The sequence below is a fragment of the Scardinius erythrophthalmus genome (assembly GCF_964197995.2).
Source record: "Scardinius erythrophthalmus genome assembly, chromosome: 16".
Taxonomy (NCBI): domain Eukaryota; kingdom Metazoa; phylum Chordata; class Actinopteri; order Cypriniformes; family Leuciscidae; genus Scardinius; species Scardinius erythrophthalmus.
In genome coordinates this window covers 40,297,833-40,320,282 of record NC_138236.1, presented here as the reverse complement: position 1 = coordinate 40,320,282, position 22,450 = coordinate 40,297,833, and the positions used below count along the sequence as shown (strand labels likewise).

Here is a 22,450-nt window from a genome sequence, read left to right as displayed (position 1 = left end):
AAAGATATATTAATTGAAAACCACCTACGTGCATTATTGCTGTGTATTTATACATTTTTGCGGATCCGGAAAAACGTCTCCGTTTTATCGTTGCCGTGTAAACATACCCTCAATGCACCGGGTGAATGAACTCAATGACGAACAGGTGACAACTATTAATCAAAAACCATGGTAACAAACGAAGAGCGGGAAACTGGACCAAAGAAAAACAGGTCACTGAGAAAAATTCCATGAAAACGAAAAATAAAAAGACAGTCCGTGACAACCAGACTCATATTTTGAATACACATATTAGATACTCCACAACACTGCACAAATAAACCTATGGGTTATGAGTGACAACTGGAACCAAAAGTGTTGCTGTGATGTCTGTAGTGGAGAACTCTTGTGAAGGTTATACACTGTAAAAAATGCTTTTTTTACTTAGTATTTTTGTCTGGCTTCCAGTCCAAAATATCTAAAAATTCTTGAAACAAGAAGCATTTACTAGATAAGTAAAATAAACTTTTTTATTTTTTATTTTTTTGTGAGTTTTTGCTTAAAACAAGCATAATTATCTGCCAATGGGGTAAGAAAAATAATCTTAATTTAAATTGAAAACAAGATTATTTTTCTTTTTGACGTCCATCCGACTCACCTTCTTCCCGAAACACAAAAAAGCCCACAATTAAGTGGCTTTGAGTTGGAGTCGGATAGTAACTGAGTGCAGAAGGGGGAGTAGAGAGAGGACTGACAGATGCTTTCAGACATGGAGAAGAGAAACAAACGAGAAGCATTCATCTCTGAGACCCTGGACTCGAGACGCTGAAATATTAATGTGCACTTCAGCTCAGGCTGCTGAGTCCAGTGTCTGCGCTAAAAGCTCTCGAAGATCAGCGTGAATGTCTGACGCATGTCTGCCGGTGTGTGTTCGAAAGATGGTGGAGGTCGAGACCTTTAATGGAGTAAAACACACACACACACACACACACTAACATCTACAGCACAAGAGCTGTCTGAAATCACCAGTTACACACTGCCAAAAGTAAATAAATAATAATAGTATTAAAAATCGTACTCACATTGGCTACAATTAAAAACATTCTCTATTTTATATTGTACTCCTAATGTTCCAAAAGAGAATCCAAAAATGGTGGTCGAGAGGAACGGTGAGATTTTGAACCCACGATTCAAAGCTCTATTCAAGACAAACACGAGGCGTCGTATCATTAACGGTCATTAGCAAAACCAATAATTACCCACATTATTATACTTTAAACAGCAGCTTTTCTGCTGTTTCCATCTGTGTTTAGTGTGTAGTGTTGCTGTGTGATCATGAAGAAGCTCCAGTTCTTCTCTATATCAGTGTCAGTGTTCCTGAACTCCTGAAACGCCTCCACTGTAGTCTTGAGTTTCTTCCGGGAACGAACACGTCACAATATTCCTCATTATAATAATTAATGCGCAGAATAAAGGGGCGGGGCCTGGTTGAGTTAGTTTGTAGTGTGTTAAACTGCCGGTTAAGGGGCGGGACACTTCCCAAACACACTCGAAGCGCTTGACCAATCACAACACACTGCTCCAGCCGACCAATCAGAGCACAGTGTGCTTTTCAGAAGGAGGGGCTTCATAGAGACAGGAAGTAAACAGAGCGTTACTGACAGACTGGGAAGAGAGGAGCCGCAACAATGGAGAATATGAGGGAAATAATTAACATTCAAGCAGGAAAACCTGTTCTAGTAGAGCCTGAAAACTACATCAAGACTTTGAAGAAGGTCACAATATGGTCTCTTTAATTTAAATTGTGTAATGAACTATTCTTAAGCCACTTTTCCACTGTCAGGCTGAACGCTTCTAACGGTAAGGATAGTTCCAGTTATATTTCCACTTGAGCTTTTGGTACGCCACAATTACAAACCGTTCTCGGCCCAGGATTCTCATCACGGTTGAATAAGCAACAAGAACGGTTTGGCCAGACGGAGAAATAATGGCTGTAGTTTGTGTCCAATAAGCCAGACTTTTGACAATCACATACAGTAAAGTCTGCTACACACAGCCTAGAACCTTCTGATCAACCAAAACACACTTCTTTACCGTGTTATTCATGATGCATGAGGGAAAGTACATCTGAAATCAATAGCATGACCTACAACAAAAGATGAAAGTCTTTGAGAAACGTTTTCCAGGCAAAACTTGCAAACTTCTGTCTTATAATTCTGTTGACATCTCTTCTCTGATGATGTGGGCGGGGCAACCTGTCACTCACATGAGATCAGCCAATAGCAAATCACAACCATCCAACCAGCCAATCAATTCCCCACAGACACAATCAAGCCCCGCCCACATTTGTTCTTGTTCCAGAAGCGTTTCACTCAGATATACACCAAAAGGTTGTATTTTATTTATTTATCTCTTCGTTTTTTTAATTGTTATCTATACTCAGACAGATTAATCACCAAATTATGAAGTAGCATCTTTGGAGGGCTTCTCAAACAATGTTTGAATATGAAACAAGAGCACATTTGGCTGTGCAGGATAAAAGAGTGTCGTTACGTACCTTGAGCAAGTGTGTCATTCTGAATGTCACGTTCACTGGTCAGAAAATTGCATCTAGTGTAAGGTAGTTTGGGATTCACATGTTTCCTGGAGTCCTTTCCATATCTTTTTTCCATCTCTCTTTCTCTTGTCACACACAAAGAAAGAAAAAAACCCCTGTGGCCACAAACTCTGACCTTTAATGCAGGTTGACAGCCACAGTAAAACAGCAACGAGACGCTCACTTCAGACACGAACCGACGGACTCGAAAGGAGGAGACTCGAGCGAGGATAAAGGTGGATTTTATGACTTTTTGAAGCGTGATCACAGTTCATTTTAGACTGAATCCACCAACAAACAAAAAAACAGAACCTTGAATGTGCGGATCAAACAAGAACAGCAGAAGTTCTGGAATAAGACAGATTAAAGGAGTAGTTCACTTCAGAATTCAAATTACCTGTGATTTACTCTGCCGCACGTCATCTAAAGATGTTCAGTCTTTCTTTCTTCAGTCGAAAAGTTTTTATTTGTGATTAAAGGTATATAATGTTTATTTTGTTATAAAATGTCCGCTGGTTTGTCTAGATAAGACTCTTATTCATCGGCTGGATCGTGTCGAGACTTTGAAGCTGCACTGAAACTCACATCTGGACCTTCGACCCGTTGGACCCCATTGAAGACACTATATGGAGAAACATCCTGGAGTGTTTTCCTCAAAAACCTTCGTTTCTTTTCTAGTGAAGAAAGAAACACATGAACATATTGGATGACGTGGGAGAGAGTGAATTATCAGGAAATTGTAATTCTGAAGTGAAGTAATCCTTTAGGAGGACAGATGAAAGATGGAGGGAAGAGTTGCAGAGATGAAGAGCATGCGAGCTCAGAGTTTACATGGATGGAATAGCAAACATCCAGCGTTCAGACTGACCTACTGTACTTTCCTCAAGCGAACACAGACGGGCTCAGGATGGCCACATCTCAGCCGTGTGAACCTCAAATACTCCTGAAGAACTGCTCGGGTCTCCTTCGGTGGCTCTGGGTGTTTGTGCTTCATATTGAGTGCTTGGTTTATTCACTGCTTGGCTGATTGACTTTAGATGTTGCCTTGTTGATTTGCAATTGCTCCTGAAAGCCACAGAGATTTTAATCTCACGTCTATGTCTAATCCTGCATGATTCCCATAGAGGATAACAGGGCCAACACTCACTCATGTGCAGACAGTGCCAGAGCTTGAGTCTTAAAGGGACTCACACCTCATGTCAATCCAAACGTGTGCATTTCTTCCAGTGTATTTTGGGGAACACATTAGAAGATGTTTTTAAAAATAAGTGCATGTTTGGTTGGATATAAGCGAACTCTGGTGCGATTGCTCTGTTAGTGCGGCTCATGTGAATAAGTGTGACGCTGCATCTGGAGCAAACAAGTGGATCGAGACCCAGAACAGATGCTCTCAATCCACTTCCAGATGAACTCTGGTGCGGTTCCACTCGAATATCAACAGAACACGGGCCAAAGACATCTAAATCAATCCTAAACAGGACGTGATGTCACGAGACTCTAAACAGGACATGATGTCACGAGACGAGACCCAAAACAGGACGTGATGTCACGAGACGAGACCCTAAACAGGACGTGATGTCACGAGACGAGACCCTAAACAGGACGTGATGTCACGAAACTCTAAACAGGACATGATGTCACGAGACGAGACCCAAAACAGGACGTGATGTCACGAGACTCTAAACAGGACATGATGTCACGAGACGAGACCCTAAACAGGACGTGATGTCACGAGACTCTAAACAGGACATGATGTCACGAGACGAGACCCAAAACAGGACGTGATGTCACGAGACGAGACCCTAAACAGGACGTGATGTCATGAGACGAGACCCTAAACAGGACGTGATGTCACGAGACGAGACCCAAAACAGGACGTGATGTCACGAGACGAGACCCTAAACAGGACGTGATGTCATGAGACGAGACCCTAAACAGGACGTGATGTCACGAGACGAGATCCTAAACAGGACGTGATGTCACGAGACGAGACCCAAAACAGGACGTGATGTCACGAGATGTGACCCTAAACAGGACGTGATGTCACGAGATGTGACCCTAAACAGGACGTGATGTCATGAGATGTGACCCTAAACAGGACGTGATGTCACGAGACGAGATCCTAAACAGGACGTGATGTCACGAGATGAGACCCAAAACAGGACGTGATGTCACGAGACGAGACCCTAAACAGGACGTGATGTCACAAGACGAGACCCTAAACAGGACGTGATGTCCGAGACGAGACCCAAAACAGGACGTGATGTCACGAGACGAGACCCTAAACAGGACGTGATGTCACGAGAGCAGACCCTAAACAGGACGTGATGTCACGAGACGAGATCCAAAACAGGACGTGATGTCACGAGACGAGACCCAAAACAGGACGTGATGTCTCGAGACGAGACTCTAAACAGGACGTGATGTCACGAGACGAGACCCAAAACAGGACGTGATGTCACGAGACGAGACCCTAAACAGGACGTGATGTGACGAGACGAGACCCTAAACAGGACGTGATGTCACGAGACGTGACCCAAAACAGGACGTGATGTCACGAGACGTGATCCAAAACAGGACGTGATGTCACGAGACGAGACCCTAAACAGGACGTGATGTCACGAGACGAGACCCTAAACAGGACGTGATGTCACGAGACGTGACCCAAAACAGGACGTGATGTTACGAGACGTGACCCAAAACAGGACGTGATGTCACGAGACGAGACCCTAAACAGGACGTGATGTCACGAGACGAGACCCTAAACATGCTCTAATGTAGCTTATTGTTGAATTGCTCTTGAATTCTTGAATTCATCTTCCAAGTGCAATAGAAATCATACGTACGTTATTCAGCTCTCAGCGCAAGGCTGTTTAATATAACAATATTAACAGTAAACATATTCTGTTGCTGTAGAAGTGACATTAACCTTGTTGTTTCTTTACTGTCCTTCATCACACGTCTCATGTTTTATATCAATCATGAAACCTGCTGTCTTTTTGGAAAACAAGTAAAATATATATTTTTTTATTATGGGCAAAGTTGTTTGTTGACATGAAAATAATGCCACAACTGCAAAACCACAATCATATAAATCATTTGACCACAACAGGACAGGGTTTGTGATTATTTTACTCTTTGTACGACAGTAATAATTAATATTGTTATAATGAATTTTCACAGTTTAAGAAGGTGTGAGACGAGGATAAATAAAATATGCATTTAAATTAGTAAAAGAGATATGTAATAGATTTAGCTTTTGGAATTAAGTTTGGAATAATTAATTTTTTTCAATAACAATAATAAATGTCTCTTATGGCTGATTAAAATGTATCTTTGATCTAATGAATGCATTCTTGGTGAGCAGAAGAGACTTTCTTTCAGAAACATCGACCGGTATAGAGCAATAACAGCTCATACTGTATGTGACGTCGTTGATAAATATCATCAAAGGACGACGCAGAGAACTTGAAGCTCTTGAAGTGCACGAATCTCAGATTGTGCTTTTGTCAGATGCTTTTATCCAAAGGCACACATTTGATCTCTTCACACTTCTGCAGGGAGCTGAAGCCGTGACCTTGTGTTGATCTGAATGATCTTCTGTTTGAGTCTCTTATTGTACAGAAAAACAGCAAACCTCCTCCACATACAACAGTTTTCCTTCATTTTTCATCTTTTGCACTGTTACTGACTCCGTCTTTCTCAGCAGAAGTTTATCTCTAATGTCGTGATGTTCATCAGACTCTTTGTTTCAGTTTTCTACACACATGCTTCATTACTGGTCTCTTATGACGCACAAATATCTCAAATAAATATTAGACAACAAATGTTACAACCAGTGTTAATACAAGTAACGTACAGTAAGTTATGTAATCAGATTACCTCAAGTAATGCAATACTTTTAAATTTACTACAAAATATCTGAGTTTCTTTTTCAGAGAAGTAACTCAAGTGACTTTGTGTGTGTGTGTGTGTGTGTGTGTGTGTGTGTGTGTGTGTGTGTGTGATGGTGATGGTAGATCTAGACTGAATGTGAGCATTTTCTCTCACTGACCCAAAAACAGATTCAGTATTCCTCAAAATGAATAAAAATACTGAAATGCAAACTCAGAATATTAGAAATGAGAAAAAGTAAATCTTTACTTTCCATTAAAAAGTAACTAAGTAACTCAATTAGGGACTTTTTTTGGGGGAGTAACGCAACGCAATAACATTACTTTTAAAAGTAACTTTGCGTAAATACTGTGTTTGTAAGTGTGAATCGGTTTACTCTCTTTCTTTCATCTCTCTCTCTCACTGACTCTTTGCATCATTATAGACCTTAAAGACATGTTATAAATAACACTCCAGTCACTTCACATTACAGTCTGACTGATGGCCTGCTGACCCAACACACACACACACACACACACACACACACACACACACACACACACACACACACACACACACACACACACACACACACACACACACACACACACATACACACACGTTCTACAGCTGAAATCTTGACTTGAGACGGAGTGAATGAGCACAAGGATGGATGTCGCACGATACACTCTTTACGGTTCATAACCTGATGACTATATGATGCGTCTTTGTAACATCTGTGTAAAATCTGTGTAATATCTGTGTAAGATCTGTGTAACATCTGTGTAAGATTTGTAACATCTGTGTAAGATCTGTAACATCTGTGTAAGATCTGTGTAAGATCTGTGTAAGATCTGTAACATCTGTGTAATATAGGTGTAACATCTGTGTATCATCTGTGTAAGATCTGTAACATCTGTGTAAGATCTGTGTCACATCTGTAACATCTGTGTAAGATCTGTAACATCTGTGTAAGATCTGTGTAAGATATGTGTAAGATCTGTAACATCTGTGTAAGATCTGTAACATCTGTAAGATCTGTGTAACATCTGTGTAACATCTGTGTACCATCTGTGTAAGATCTGTAACATCTGTAAGATCTGTGTAAGATATGTGTAAGATCTGTAACATCTGTAAGATCAGTGTAAGATATGTGTAAGATCTGTAACATCTGTAAGATCTGTGTAAGATATGTGTAAGATCTGTAACATCTGTAAGATCAGTGTAAGATATTTGTAAGATCTGTAACATCTGTAAGATCTGTGTAAGATCTGTGTAACATCTGTGTACCATCTGTGTAAGATCTGTAACATCTGTGTAATATAGGTGTAACATCTGTGTACCATCTGTGTAAGATCTGTAACACCTGTGTAATATAGGTGTAACATCTGTGTATCATCTGTGTAAGATCTGTAACATCTGTGTAAGATCTGTGTCACATCTGTAACATCTGTGTAAGATCTGTGTAAGATATGTGTAAGATCTGTAACATCTGTAAGATCTGTGTAACATCTGTGTAAGATCTGTAACATCTGTAAGATCTGTGTAAGATCTGTGTAACATCTGTGTAAGATCTGTAACATCTGTAAGATCTGTGTAACATCTGTGTAACATCTGTGTACCATCTGTGTAAGATCTGTAACATCTGTAAGATCTGTGTAAGATATGTGTAAGATCTGTAACATCTGTAAGATCAGTGTAAGATATGTGTAAGATCTGTAACATCTGTAAGATCTGTGTAAGATATGTGTAAGATCTGTAACATCTGTGTAAGATATGTGTAACATCTGTAAGATCTGTGTACCATCTGTGTAAGATCTGTGTAAGATTTGTAACATCTGTGTAAGATCTGTAAGATCTGTGAAAGATCTGTGTAAGATCTGTGTAACATCTGTGTAAGATCTGTGGTTCTGTGGTCTGTGTGGTTTGGGACTCTGGTCTAACTTCCTTAACCCTTTAAAATAAGTGAAAACTAAAGTTTTAAAGATGATTATTCTTTTTACATCTAATTATAAATTATAAAAGGATAAGAGTGTTTCCCTGACTGCTAGCAGGTTTGGATAATGGATGGTTGGACGGATGTTTCAAGGTTTTTAACTTACCGCATAGATTCGATTTCTAAAAATAGAAACTTGTGAACAGAGTTGTGTGTGTCTGAGGCGGTAACCATGGCAACAGTACGCCACTCAAGTGTGTTGAATGGAACATTGGCAAAGTGCTACAAATACTATTAAGTACCATAGTTGAGCATTCAGATTGGCATCTGTAACTCAACAAACTGCTTGAAGTATACTGGCAAAAGACCATTAAACTACATTTCCTACAGAAATGAAGTCGATCGGACCTGAAAGGTACTGTGTGTGCAGAAAACACCTGTATCTGTCCTATTAGTCAACTATTCAGGGGTTATTTATTACTGAATGATATATCGAGCTGTGACTGACTGCTGAACTAAGAGCTGAAATCACAGAACAATCGGAGATAACAGGAGAGATGATTCACAACTCAGTGAAGGGAATAAATGTTTTTGTTGCTGAAGTCTGACATGTGTACAGTAAAACTGTGCATTCATAAAGTTCAAGTGTGAGGTTCAAATCTGCAGTGAAGGAAATTACAAAGAAGGAGATGGGAATGAATCAAGAGAATGAATCAAGAGCTGGGAATGAATCAAGAGAATGAATCAAGAGCTGGGAATGAATCAAGAGAAGGGAATGAATCAAGAGAATGAATCAAGAGTTGGGAATGAATCAAGAGAATGAATCAAGAGTTGGGAATGAATCAAGAGAGTACAAGGTGATCGCGTTGAAAATAAAGGCGTTTGTCTAGCGTTAGAAGCTCATTTGAAACATTGCCGCGGCTCATTTAAGAAAATGACAGCTCCGAAGACGAAGAGGCTTGTGGGTGTCGCGTTTTCAGGTGATACATCATAGATGATGTGCTACTACTGTATTTAAGCACTGTATCACACAAGTTGCAACTTACAAAATTGAGTGTGAGGGATTTGTTCACTTCACACAAAAAGATCTTGGAATGAGATGGCGAACTGTAGTAGCCTAGCGTTTAGTCCACTGTCTATAATAGCCTAATTTAGAGATCACTTTTTTATTTTTTTAACCGACTACCGACAACTTTGATCGGTTAACGTTGATACGGTCAACCATCGGTCAAACGGTCATCGGTTAACATCCCTAATCAAGAGTTGGGAATGAATCAAGAGAATGAATCAAAAGCTGGGAATGAAGCAAGACAATGAATCAAGAACTGGGAATAAATCAAGAGAATGAATCAAGAGATGGGAATGAATCAAGAGAATGAATCTGAGAATGAATCAAGATAATGAATCAAGAGCTGGGAATAAATCAAGAGAATGAATCAAGAGAATGACTCAAGAGCTGAGAATAAATCAAGAGAATGAATCAAGAGCTGGGAATGAATCAAGAGCTGGGAATGAATCAAGAGAATGAATCAAGAGCTGAGAATGAATCAAGAGAATGAATCAAGAGCTGGGAATGAATCAAGAGAATGAATCAAGAGCTGATAATGAATCAAGAGAATGAATCAAGAGCTGGGAATGAATCAAGACAATGAATCAAGAGAATGAATCAGACTGACAGCAGCGCACTGAACCTTTGGAATGTTTGATAACTTACTTACTTAATACTTTATTGTCAGACTGAAGTCTGAAATTTTTCTTACATGACAGTATCCATGTTTACCACAACATTTAACATACATTCAACATTGACATTCGCTCAAACCACACGATTATACATTCAATACAACACTTATCCAACAACCCCACCATCCCAATACTCTTGATCTCTGATTAGGTTTGTTTGTTCAGCGCTAGGATTGCCTGATTGTAACAGTACAGAGACGGATACAATCGCAAGTAAAAGAATGTTTATTTAAGGTCAGAATACACAGGTCGGGAACAACACAAAGATGAAGGAATGACGCATGGACTTCAATGGGCAACCCGGTGATGGTGTGCGGTGAAACGGCGTGCTCAGGAACCAGGAACAATAAACAATCCAGACGCGTGAACACACAACGAAGCAAATCCACGAAGACAGGAATCCACACGAGGAGATGAGAGCCACACACGGGAACAGGACACGACACCGGGGAAGCCACAACGATCTGACAACATGAGATGGGAATTACTGCACATATAAAGGGAACGGGGATTGAATACAGCTGGCAACAATAATCACCACAATGAGTAACCACACCCACACACACAACACACACACACACACATCAGTAATGAGACAGCCGATTCATGAACCGTGACAGTACCCCCTCCCTTAGGAACGCCTCCTGGCGTTCCCCGATAACCCTACCTGTCGATTGTAATCATCGATAAGGGAGTGATCCAGGATGTCTCTAGCAGGTACCCAACTTCTCTCCTCCGGACCGTAACCCTCCCAGTCCACCAAGTACTGAAATCCGCGTCCCCTCCGTCTCGAGTCCAGAATACGACGTACCGAATAAGTAAGCTCCCCATCTACGAGTCGCGGCGGGGGGGGAACTGGGACTGGCGGATTAATGTGAGAATAAAACACAGGCTTAATTCTAGACACATGAAAGGCGGGGTGAATTCTCCAGTACGCTGGAGGAAGTTTGAGTCGGACTGTCACCGGACTAATAATCTTGGTGACAGGAAACGGGCCGATAAATTTGGGAGCTAACTTGTTAGAAACGGAGCGGAGAGGAATATTTCTGGTAGAAAGCCACACTTTTTGACCCACGACGTATACGGGAGGCTTTGACCGGTGGCGATCGGCCTTGGCCTTCATGCGCCCCCCCGCTTGGAGAAGAGTCTCACGGGCTCTAGTCCAAGTGCGGCGACACCTCTGGACGAAGGCGTGAGCAGAGGGGACCGCGACTTCGGATTCCAGACTCGGAAAAATTGGTGGCTGGTAACCTAAACTACACTTAAACGGAGAGAGGCCCGTAGATGACACTGGTAACGAGTTATGGGCGTACTCCACCATAGAAAGTTGTTGGCTCCAGGACGAAGGATTCTTGGTTACCAAACATCGCAACGTTCTCTCCAGATCCTGGTTGGCCCGCTCAGACTGGCCATTGGTCTGGGGATGATAACCTGAAGACAAACTGACCGTAGCCCCCAATAATTTACAGAACTCCTTCCAGAATTTGGACACAAATTGGGAACCCCTGTCAGAGACCACGTCCGTCGGGAGGCCATGTAACCGAAAGACATGATCAATGACCGTGACCGCTGTCTCCTTGGCTGAAGGTAATTTGGGCAAGGGGATGAAATGTGCCGCCTTCGAGAACCGGTCCACTACGGTTAAAACAACCGTCATGCCCTTGGAGGGCGGGAGGGCGGTAACAAAATCTAGTGCGATGTGGGACCAGGGTCTCGAAGGGACAGACAGCGGTCGAAGTAACCCATCCGGAGGTCGGTTGGATGTCTTACCAGTGGCACAGATAGAACAAGCCAAAACAAAATCGTGAACGTCGCGAGCCATTAATGGCCACCAGAATCGTTGCTTAACTAAAAAACTGGTGCGAGTCACTCCTGGATGACAAGCCACGTTGGAGCAATGACCCCACCGAATAACGTCGGACCGTAACCCCTCCGGAACAAACAAACGATTCGGTGGGCAGCCGGGCGGAGGCGTTACCCCTTCTAAGGCCGTCTTGACCTTCGACTCGACCTCCCATACGAGTGTGGAGATAACTACTTTCTCAGGTAAAATACACTCGGGAGTCACCGGGCGTTCGGAAGGATCAAAAATACGAGATAAAGAGTCGGGTTTGATGTTCTTGGAACCCGGGCGGTACGAGAGAACAAAGTCAAAACGTCCGAAAAAAAGTGCCCACCGAGCCTGCCTGGAGTTGAGTCTTTTAGCAGATCTAATATATTCAAGGTTCTTGTGATCGGTCCAAACGATAAAGGGGACCCCTGACCCCTCTAACCAATGACGCCACTCCTCCAACGCTAACTTGACTGCCAACAACTCTCTGTTACCAATGTCATAATTGCGTTCGGCAGGCGATAGTCGATGAGAATAAAACGCGCAGGGATGCATCTTGTCGTCTGAGGAAGCGCGTTGAGAAAGCACTGCTCCTACTCCCACCTCTGACGCGTCGACCTCCACCACGAACTGACGTGTGGGATCAGGGGTGATGAGAATGGGGGCCGAAACAAAACGACCTTTGAGTTTGACGAACACTGCTTCGGCAGTGTTCGACCACCTGAACGTCGTTCGGGGGGAGGTCAAGGCAGTCAGAGGTGCGACTAGTTGGCTGTAATTGCGAATGAAACGCCGATAAAAATTGGCGAACCCCAGAAACCGCTGTAGGGCCTTACGGGAATCTGGCTTTGGCCAATCTACCACAGCCTTAATCTTGTCAGGATCCATGCGCACTCCCTCAGAAGAGATGATGTACCCTAGAAAAGGAACAGACTGTGCATGAAACGCGCATTTCTCCGCCTTGACAAAAAGCCCATTCTCTAACAGTCTCTGGAGCACTCGTCTGACGTGTTGAACGTGTTCCTGGAGAGACGAAGAAAAAATCAATATGTCATCCAGGTAAACATATATGAACTGATCGACCATGTCTCTCAACACATCATTGACGAGTGCTTGGAAAACCGCTGGGGAGTTGGAAAGCCCGAAGGGCATAACCAAGTATTCAAAGTGCCCCCTAGGGGTATTAAAAGCGGTTTTCCATTCATCCCCCTTCCTGATGCGAACCAAATGATATGCATTACGCAAGTCCAGTTTCGTGAAAATGGATGCTCCCTGCAACCTCTCGAAAGCCGAAGACATCAACGGCAAAGGATAAGAATTCTTTACCGTGATGTTGTTCAGCTCACGGTAATCAATACAAGGTCGCAGAGAGCCATCCTTCTTCCCAACGAAAAAGAACCCCGCCCCCGCAGGAGAAGAGGAAGGCTGGATGAACCCAGAGGCTAAAGAATCAGAAATATATTTCTTCATGGCCTCCCTCTCGGGAACAGAAAGAGAGTAGAGTTTGCCTTTAGGCGGAGATTTACCTGGCAGTAGATCTATCGCACAGTCATAGGAACGATGCGGAGGAAGAGAAGCAGCACGAGACTTACTGAACACCTCCTTCAGGTCGAGGTACTCCGCAGGCACGTTAGACAAATCCGCTGCCTCACTCTGAAACACAGAACCAGACACAGACGAACAGGCAGACACCAAACATGACCCATGACAATGGTTACTCCAAGAGGAAACAGAATTATTGTGCCAGTTGATATGGGGGTTGTGTTGAGTGAGCCACGGGTGCCCTAAAACCACTGGTGCTAGTGGTGAATCCATGAGTAAAAAGGAAATGTTCTCGGTGTGATTGCCAGAAGTAATAAGTTTAAGTAGTTCAGTAGTGTGGGAGATTTCAGGAAGTTCTTGTTCATTGAGTGCGTTGACGGAGATTTTGTGGGAAAGGGGAGTGATAGGGATCTGGAGTTTGAGTGCAAGTCCGAAGTCCATAAAATTACCCTCTGCTCCCGAATCCAGCAGTGCTTGAGTGCGATGCGTGGAGGTTGCCCATTTCAGTCTTACCGGGAGGAGGGTTGATGATGGTGATGAGGTCTTCTCGGCGGAGATCCCACCCGATAGTAGCCTCATACTTACTATCGGGCTTGCTCTTTTACCGGGCAGCAAAAAAGGAAGTGGCCAGCCTTGCCACAGTAAAGGCAGAGTCCCTGGGATCTCCGCCTCTCCCTCTCCTCCCGGGAAAGCCGAGCTCTCCCTACCTGCATGGGTTCATGATCTGGAACTGGGCTGACCGCGTTCCCGCCGCTGGCCCGTGGAACCTCAGGATGGTGCTGGAGTCGACTCTGCTGTGCACGAGAAGTCACACGATCAAGACGAGCATCGACCCTCAGCGCAAGATCCACCAAGCCATCCAGGGTCTTGGGAAGGTCCAGGATGTAAATCTCTTTCTGAACGCGGTCAGCCAACCCATGCAGGAACATGTCCCACTGCGCCTCCTCGTTCCATTGGCATTCTGCAGCCAGGGTGCGGAACTAGATGGAATAGTCCGACACCGACCTGCGTCACGAGTGTCTGAACCGCGCGACCTGTGTTCGCGATCTCTTCTCCTTGTTGATCCATTCTTGTGACGCTATGCGTGATGAACTCATTCAATCTGGCAGTACTTGCTGTATCCATAGTCGGTCAGATCGTTCTGTAACAGTACAGAGACGGATACAATAGCAAGTAAAAGAATGTTTATTTAAGGTCAGAATACACAGGTCGGGAACAACACAAAGATGAAGGAATGACGCAGGGACTTCAATGGGCAACCCGGTGATGGTGTGCGGTGAAACGGCGTGCTCAGGAACCAGGAACAATAAACAATCCAGACGCGTGAACACACAACGAAGCAAATCCACGAAGACAGGAATCCACACGAGGAGATGAGAGCCACACACGGGAACAGGACACGACACCGGGGAAGCCACAACGATCTGACAACATGAGATGGGAATTACTGCACATATAAAGGGAACGGGGATTGAATACAGCTGGCAACAATAATCACCACAATGAGTAACCACACCCACACACACAACACACACACACACACATCAGTAATGAGACAGCCGATTCATGAACCGTGACACTGATGCACAAAAGAGTGTTTCAGCTTTACCTTATTAAATTTGGGAACTCTATACCTCCGCTTTGACGGTAGTAGTTCAAACTCTTTGTGCAAAATATGCATGGGATTAGAAGCTATATTGTCAGCCAACCTGAGAATATTATTGTGATAAGCTGAGTCATAAAGCTTCTCAAGCGGCTGACCTACTATCTTTGAGCAGATTTTTAATTGATTAAAAACCTTTGTTTTTAACACGACAGACAGACTTTTATACCAACTGGAGTTGCAGTATTGCAGTAAACTCATTATCACAGACCTAAAAAACAGCAGAAGAATCTTACTCCAAAAGACCTAAGACGGCGAAGAAAATAGATTCTCTGCTTAGTCTTTTTACATATGGTCTCAATGTGATCTTTCCAAGATAACATATCATCTATGGTCACTCCCAAATACTTATATGTCTTGACCAGTCTAATTTCCTCCTTATGAATAAAGACAGGCGCTATATCTGCCGTTGACCCAAATACAATCTCCTCAGTTTTACTCGTATTAATGATAAGAGCATTATTCTCACACCACTCAATCAATTTACTTACACCGTGTTGATGAACCTCAGAACTATCTAAGTCATTCAGCACTAGTCTCGCGTAGCCAGACCTTCAGACTGACGGCTGAAGGTCTGGAATTCATAGCAGCTTTCTTTGGCCAAGGCCCGCCCATAAGGCCGTTTGACCGACATGTCAAACAACCAATTACAGTTCGTTTCGTTCAGCGTCACGTTTCGGGGCGTGGAAATGTCCCCACAACAACAGACCGGCGTGCAACAAGTCAGTCAGCATAGAAAATCAAAGAAGGAGAAGAAAACAAGCAGTAAGTCATTGATCTGTTCGTGCACGTATACTTTTGAGAATCCTACGTTTAGCTGATCTTGATAAATGCTCATTGTCACTCATGTAAACACACCAGTTTTTCTTCCGCAATCACACGTCTGCGCGTTGTTTCCCGACAGACCGAAAATAAACGCGACACTCGCGCCCCCCGGAAATCCGATAAAATTCAACCAATCAGATGACGACTTCGACATTCCTGAAGTGTTTCCAGTTAAGTGTACCATAAGCATCAGACGTTTAGCCAACGTTCCGTGGGCGTGACGTCTGAGGCTGAGACTATTCAGCACAGATATTAGGACAGTATCATCAGAGTACTTCAAAATATACTGATTTAACATGTCCGTTCGACAGTCGTCAGTATATAATGTAAAAAGTATGGCGGAACTAACACAACCTTGCGGTACTCCGACATTTGTAATAATTTTAGACGACACGGTTTTATTCACCCTGACTCTCTGAACTCTATCTGTGAGAAATGATGTATACCACTGAATCAGATAAGGGTTCACCCTCAGCTGTATGAGTTTTAACACCAGTTTGTCAACCTGTATGGTGTTAAATGCAGAAGAGAAGTCCAAGAACAGAGTTCTCACAATTGTTCTTGGTTTATCTAGATTTTTAGAGATAATATGCACTAAAGCAGCAACTGCATCTTCAGTACTACAGCCTTTCTTATAGGCAAACTGCCATGGATCAAATCTATCTTTAACTGCTGCAACCAAATATTGAAGTAACAGTCTCTCTAGACATTTCACAATCACAGAAGTGAGAGCTATTGGTCTAAAGTCTTTGTATTTTTTTGGACATGATATCTTCGGTAGTGGTTTTATGTCCGCAGTTTTCCATATCACAGGGACAGCATGTGTGTCTACTGAAGCTTGAAATACTGGTTGCCACACAGGTGCTAGTTCCTGAGCGAAATTTTTTAAGAGGCCTGCACTACATCCATCAGGACCCACAGCCTTTTTTGTATTAATAGATTGAAACATTTCCCTAACAACTTCAACCTCAATAACAATTCTATCTGATGGTACTAGAACTCTATGTGTTGTTTCTTTGTTCTTATCTTGTTTGCCTATTAGTTCAAACCGTGTAAAAAAGGTGTTTAGTTCGTTCCCAAATCTAAGTTCATCATCAGTTACAATGGATTTATTTGAGGACGACAGTCCAGACATAGTTTTCATAATATCCCAAACCTTTTTAGAGTTGTTAATTTTAAATGCTTTCTCCAAACACTTCCTATGAACTTCTTTTGTTTCTTTTAATTTAATTTTTAACTCTCTTTCCGTTTGTTTAAGTACCAGACTATTTTTATCTTTAAAAGCTACTTTCCTCACATTTATTATTTCTTTAATATCTTTAGTCACATATGGTTTGTTATTTGGATAAACTTTAATCTCTTTAGTAGGTATGTTCAGCTCCACACAGAAGTTTATATAATCATTTAACACTGTAGTTCTTTCGTCTAATGAGCCTTCATCAAAGATTTCCCAGTTTGTCCAATCAAAACAGGCTTTCAGTTGTTCTACACTTTCATTTGACCATATTCTGATCATTTTCTTTTCTGGTTTACTTTTTTTAAGTTTAGTCCTATACACGGGAATCATAAGCACAATATTGTGGTCAGAATTTAAAATTGGTGGCATACTTTTGGACACATAAGCATTCCTGACATTCACAAAGCACTTATCGAGGATATTATTGTTTCTTGCTTGAGTTTTTACATACTGTTCGAATCCCGGCAACAAAGTCTCCAATTTGCACTGGTTTAAATCACCCAGTACAATCGCAGGGGCATCGGAGTAGCTGAGTTGTAGTTCGTGAACATAGTCTGCAATCAGGCTTGCTGCCTGAGATGGTTTAGCGCTGGGCGGTACATATACCACGAACACCAAGATACAACCAAATTCTCTAGGCAGATAGAAAGGTCTTAAAGTCATGCCGAGAATTTCCACATTTGGATCACATATCTTATATTTTACTGAATAGTTTCGACACCATTTCTCATTTATATACACACAGATACCTCCCCCTATATTTTTACCTGACGATTTATCTCTATCAGCTCGAACTAAAGTGAAATCAGGGATTTCAAACATCGAGTCAGGCATTGTAGGCTTCAACCAACTTTCCGTGAAACAAAGCAGGGATGCTTCACGAAATTCGTTACAGTACCTTGTGTGTGATCTTATCATGTCTATTTTGTTATTCAGAGAACGCAGATTACTGAAGACAATTGACGGCAACGGTGGTCGTTTAAATCTCCTTCGCAGTCGGCTCAGAATTCCTCCTCTTTTTCCTCGTTTCTTTCGTTTTGTTCTCACCAGCTCACGTGGAACATTTTCAAACAGATCCTTAAAGTGGCCTGTTATCGACTCTTGCGTTGTCTTGAAATTTAACTCCAGCAACATCTCCCGAGTGTAGGGGCGTGCAACCCTTGAGACACCGCATGTGTTTGAGATTCCACGTGGAGTTGGGCATTGCATTGCATTGTGCAGTTGGGCATTGCATTGTCAAACATAGTCCATAGCCGCCGATCATCCACAAAATCCAGATCAGGAGTACGTTATTCTCAACCTTCATCTTTCCACTACTAATCACCGACCGGACTTACTCACTCGTAAACAAACAAACAAACCGTAAACATAACATGGTATACTGAAACGCAGTGCTGCCGCTGAGCAGCGCACCGGAAACAATGAAAGCTGAATGATAGGCCTACATGATTACATTAAGTATGAGTAATTTCCTTCCTCATTCAGTCAGCCACTTACAGTAAAAACACACTATGTATATGCCTGATATATCTATTCCTCAGGCATAAGCATGCATCCTTTCTTTCCTACTGCCTGCACTCTTTTTTCTATGTATAAAATAACCAGAGCTTCAGAACGAGACTGAATCTGTCTATAAAGGTCCAAGATTGTAAGGCTTCACGATCAAGAACACTTTCATTTGACCTCTTCACCTTTACTCACACTCGGCACATCCGTAGTATCACATGTGAATTGAATGAATACATATTATGCGTGTGTTGAATAGTTACTGTATAGCCTATTGCATTTTATTTCCAATGTTGAAAACGTTTGAACAATGATTTTTTTTACACCCTCGTGTATGTGAATGAGTCGTGTGTGTGTGTGTGTGTGTGTGTGTTGAATAGCCTACTCTATAATGCATTTTATTTGTAATGTTGAAAACTGATTGATGCAGCGTTGACTGTGATTGTTTTACCCCTTGTGTAACTTGACCAATAAATGTGAATGAGTGTGTGTGTTGAATAGTTACTGTATATTGCATTTTATTTCCAATGTTGAAAACGTGTTAACAGTTATTTCTTTACACCCTTGTGTAACTCGACCAATAAACGCGAATGTATGGTGTGTGTGTGTTGTGCTGATGTGTGTGTCGCGGTACCTTCCAGCCCGCAGAGCTGTTGCTGTCTCCTTTATCGCTGAAGTAAGGCACACACCGGACCATCCAGTCGTAGATCTGGGACAGGGTGAGCCTCTTCTCGGGCGAGCTCTCGATGGCGCGGGTGATCAGCTCCGCGTACGACGCGTTTCCCCACGCGTTGCGTCGCGAGGACGACGCGTTGGTTTTGCGTTGAAATCCTCCGGCGTCCCGCATCATCATCATCATCATCATCCTCCTCTTCCTCCTCCTGTGCGGAACATCATCCGAATCCACGGAGAATATGGAGAGATCCGCGTTCAGCTCATCCAAACCAGAGTCCATATTATCCACCTGATGCGCTTCATCCTCCTCTACCCTCATCATCTTCATCTGTGCGGAGTCCCCGTCAGGTGTGTGTGTGTGTGTGTGTGTGTGTGTTCACTGAGTCCACCTTGCACAGGAGAGAGGAGGAGGACGCATGGTGAAGTCAGGATAATGAATGCATGATGTGTTCAGACAGCGGCTCGTCTTCTGTCTCCATGCCGGGTTTAACTCACTCTGACCAGATTCATCATCTTCATCATCATCCTCCTCCTCTTCATCCTCCTCTTCCTCCGGTGATTACAGAACTGGAGCAGCAACAGATGACAGGACTGAGAACTACACACCGCATCATGGATGTCGTGATGCTTGTTTGGAAAAGTCCCCAACATATTTTATCTTACTATGTTCTATAGACTATTTTAATGTTAATTTGAGTATATTACAGGCAAATTTGTAACTGTTTAGATTTGCTTTTCAAAACTGTTGAACTAAAGTTCAAAACCGAACATAGGCTAATACAAAACTGAATAAATCTGCTACATTTCTACAGCAATATGAAATGTATTCTGAATCTAAAAACTGAAATACTGTATACAATCAAAGCAGTTAAATGCACTGAACACACAGGGCTGGTTCACACTGAAAGGGCAGTGCAATGGGAACACGCAAACTGTAGAAATACGTTTTTTAACAGTTGAACTGCGTTTTTAGAAAGACGCGAAACGGTCATGCGCGTGTTTACATATAAAACATTGTATAATTCTCCTGTTTTTAGTGTTTATGAGTGACAAATTGTGTTTGTTGTGTAAAACCTCTGCTAGTGTTCTGGAATCTTCATGATTTAAAGTCTTTAATCATTGAATATACAGACGCGATCATTTCTCAGTCCACTAATGCGCATGCGTGAATAGGACTGAGATTCAGACACTAATCCAGTCTGACTAATTACAACACAAACCCAAATGACAGACTACAGTTTCCACAGTCATTTCACAACAGTCTTTGATTTGTTATATTGGTGACTATTTCATTCGGGACTGGAGGGTTGTGTTGTTAGTGGTTCAGTGGTTATATATCCTCACCACTGTGTGCTTAACTGAGACTCGGATTATTTCAAGGCAATAGAGCCTGTAATAAATGCTCACTTTGAATAAATGCATCTGCTAAATGAATATGGACCATTTTTAGGGCCCAAGCCCTGAAAGGGCGAAGGCCCTATTGTTTTCGTAAGGATTATTTTTTTTCTTTTTCTTTTTCTCTTTCTTTTTCTTCATTAACTGATCTTGATGAAACTTCAGCAGTGTGTTAGTTGTAAGAGGCCGATCACATGGATGTGACATTTGTGAGTCAAAGTTATAGCGCCACCAACTGGCAACAGGAAGTGTGTCACTTTCAAAATGCTTTGAAATCACCCTCTTATTTTTACCCGATTTGCTTCAAACTTTATGTGTATAATGTAGACACACGGCAGATGTAGACCTGTGAAAGGATTATTGATATCTTAGATACTGTTGCCGTGGCAACGCATCAAACTTTAATATTCTTTTCGGATGCTTTTGAGACTCTTCACATGCTTGAAAATGCATGAAACTCAACAGACACATCACATTTATTATCCAGTAGACGTGCAAAGTTTCAGAAACGGGCGTGGTGAAATGGCTCAGTAGCGCCATCTTTAGTCAAAAGTGGGGGGGTTAGTTTTGTCAACAGCAACACAACTTGGTATGTGTATTGTTCTCATCAAGACGGACAACTTTCTAATTTACAGTTACTAGCTCGGACCAAGAGGAAGAGAGATATTTTGGTTTGAATGTGGATTTTCTGGAGAATTTTCTCTCCCTCTCTCTGTGTCTGTGTGTGTGTGAGGGGAGGGGGGATTTGACTATTGCTTTTATATTGTTAATCAAGGTTTCAGGGGCTTTTAGGGTTCTTAACGTGCTCAAAAACTCTTGAAACTTTGCACACAAGTCAGAACCCCCTGGCATCAGGGCCGGGCTGAAGCTGGTACCCGGGCGTGGCAGGGGGGCTCAACAGCGCCCCCTTGAACTGGGTCTGAAAACTTGGTCCATAGATCAAACACGCTTGCATGAATTAATATGAAACTCGGTACACATATAGATCTCATCGGGCCGAACAACATTTCCCCGGTAAAGTTTTACGCCAGCCCAACAGGAAGTCAGCTATTATGGGTTGTTTGGAAAACGCTTGCTGTGGAATGCGAAGTACTCCTCCTAGAGATTTCATCCAATCCCCACCAAACTCGGTGTGCATGAAGTCAAGTCATTGAGGATGCTAAATTGCGGAAGGATTTTTGATATCTCGAACGGTTTGGCCGTGGCGAGGAAACAAATTTATGGCGAGAAAAGAGAAACACGAAGTGGTATAACTTCTGCATACATTAACTGATCATGATGAAACTTCAGCAGTGTGTTCGTGGTAAGAGGCCGATCAGATGGATGTAACTATTGTGAGTCAAAGTTATAGCACCAACAACTGGCAGCAGGAAGTGTGTCACTTTCAAAATGCCTTTGACAAAAGTGTGTGGGGGGGGGGGGGGTTAGTTGTATATACAGTAACAAAAATCAGTACGTACATTGGTCTCATCGAGCCGGACAACTTTCTAATTTAAAGTAATTTGCTCCAACCAACAGGAAGTCAGATATTTAGGTCTGAATGTGGATTTTTTTGCAAAATCAGCCTCTGAATTTTTAGCCACTCCTCTTAAACTATTTATTTTATTCCCACCAAACTTTTTCAACATGATGAAAATACATTAAATATG

The 22,450-nt window shown here is 42.4% G+C and overlaps 1 protein-coding gene across 1 annotated transcript in view; it reads right to left on the bottom strand.

Annotated features, from left to right (window-relative positions):
• foxo6a (forkhead box O6 a) overlaps positions 1 to 19,734 on the bottom strand; it is a gene marked incomplete at both ends in the record, with an annotated part of 31,111 nt that extends 11,377 nt beyond the window's left edge. Inside the window, one exon of the mRNA XM_081388903.1 lies at positions 19,366 to 19,734. Within this exon, the coding sequence (XP_081245029.1) occupies positions 19,366 to 19,734 (369 nt within the window). The remainder of the gene's footprint in view (positions 1 to 19,365) is intronic.
• Between the last annotated feature and the right edge of the window lie 2,716 nt (positions 19,735 to 22,450).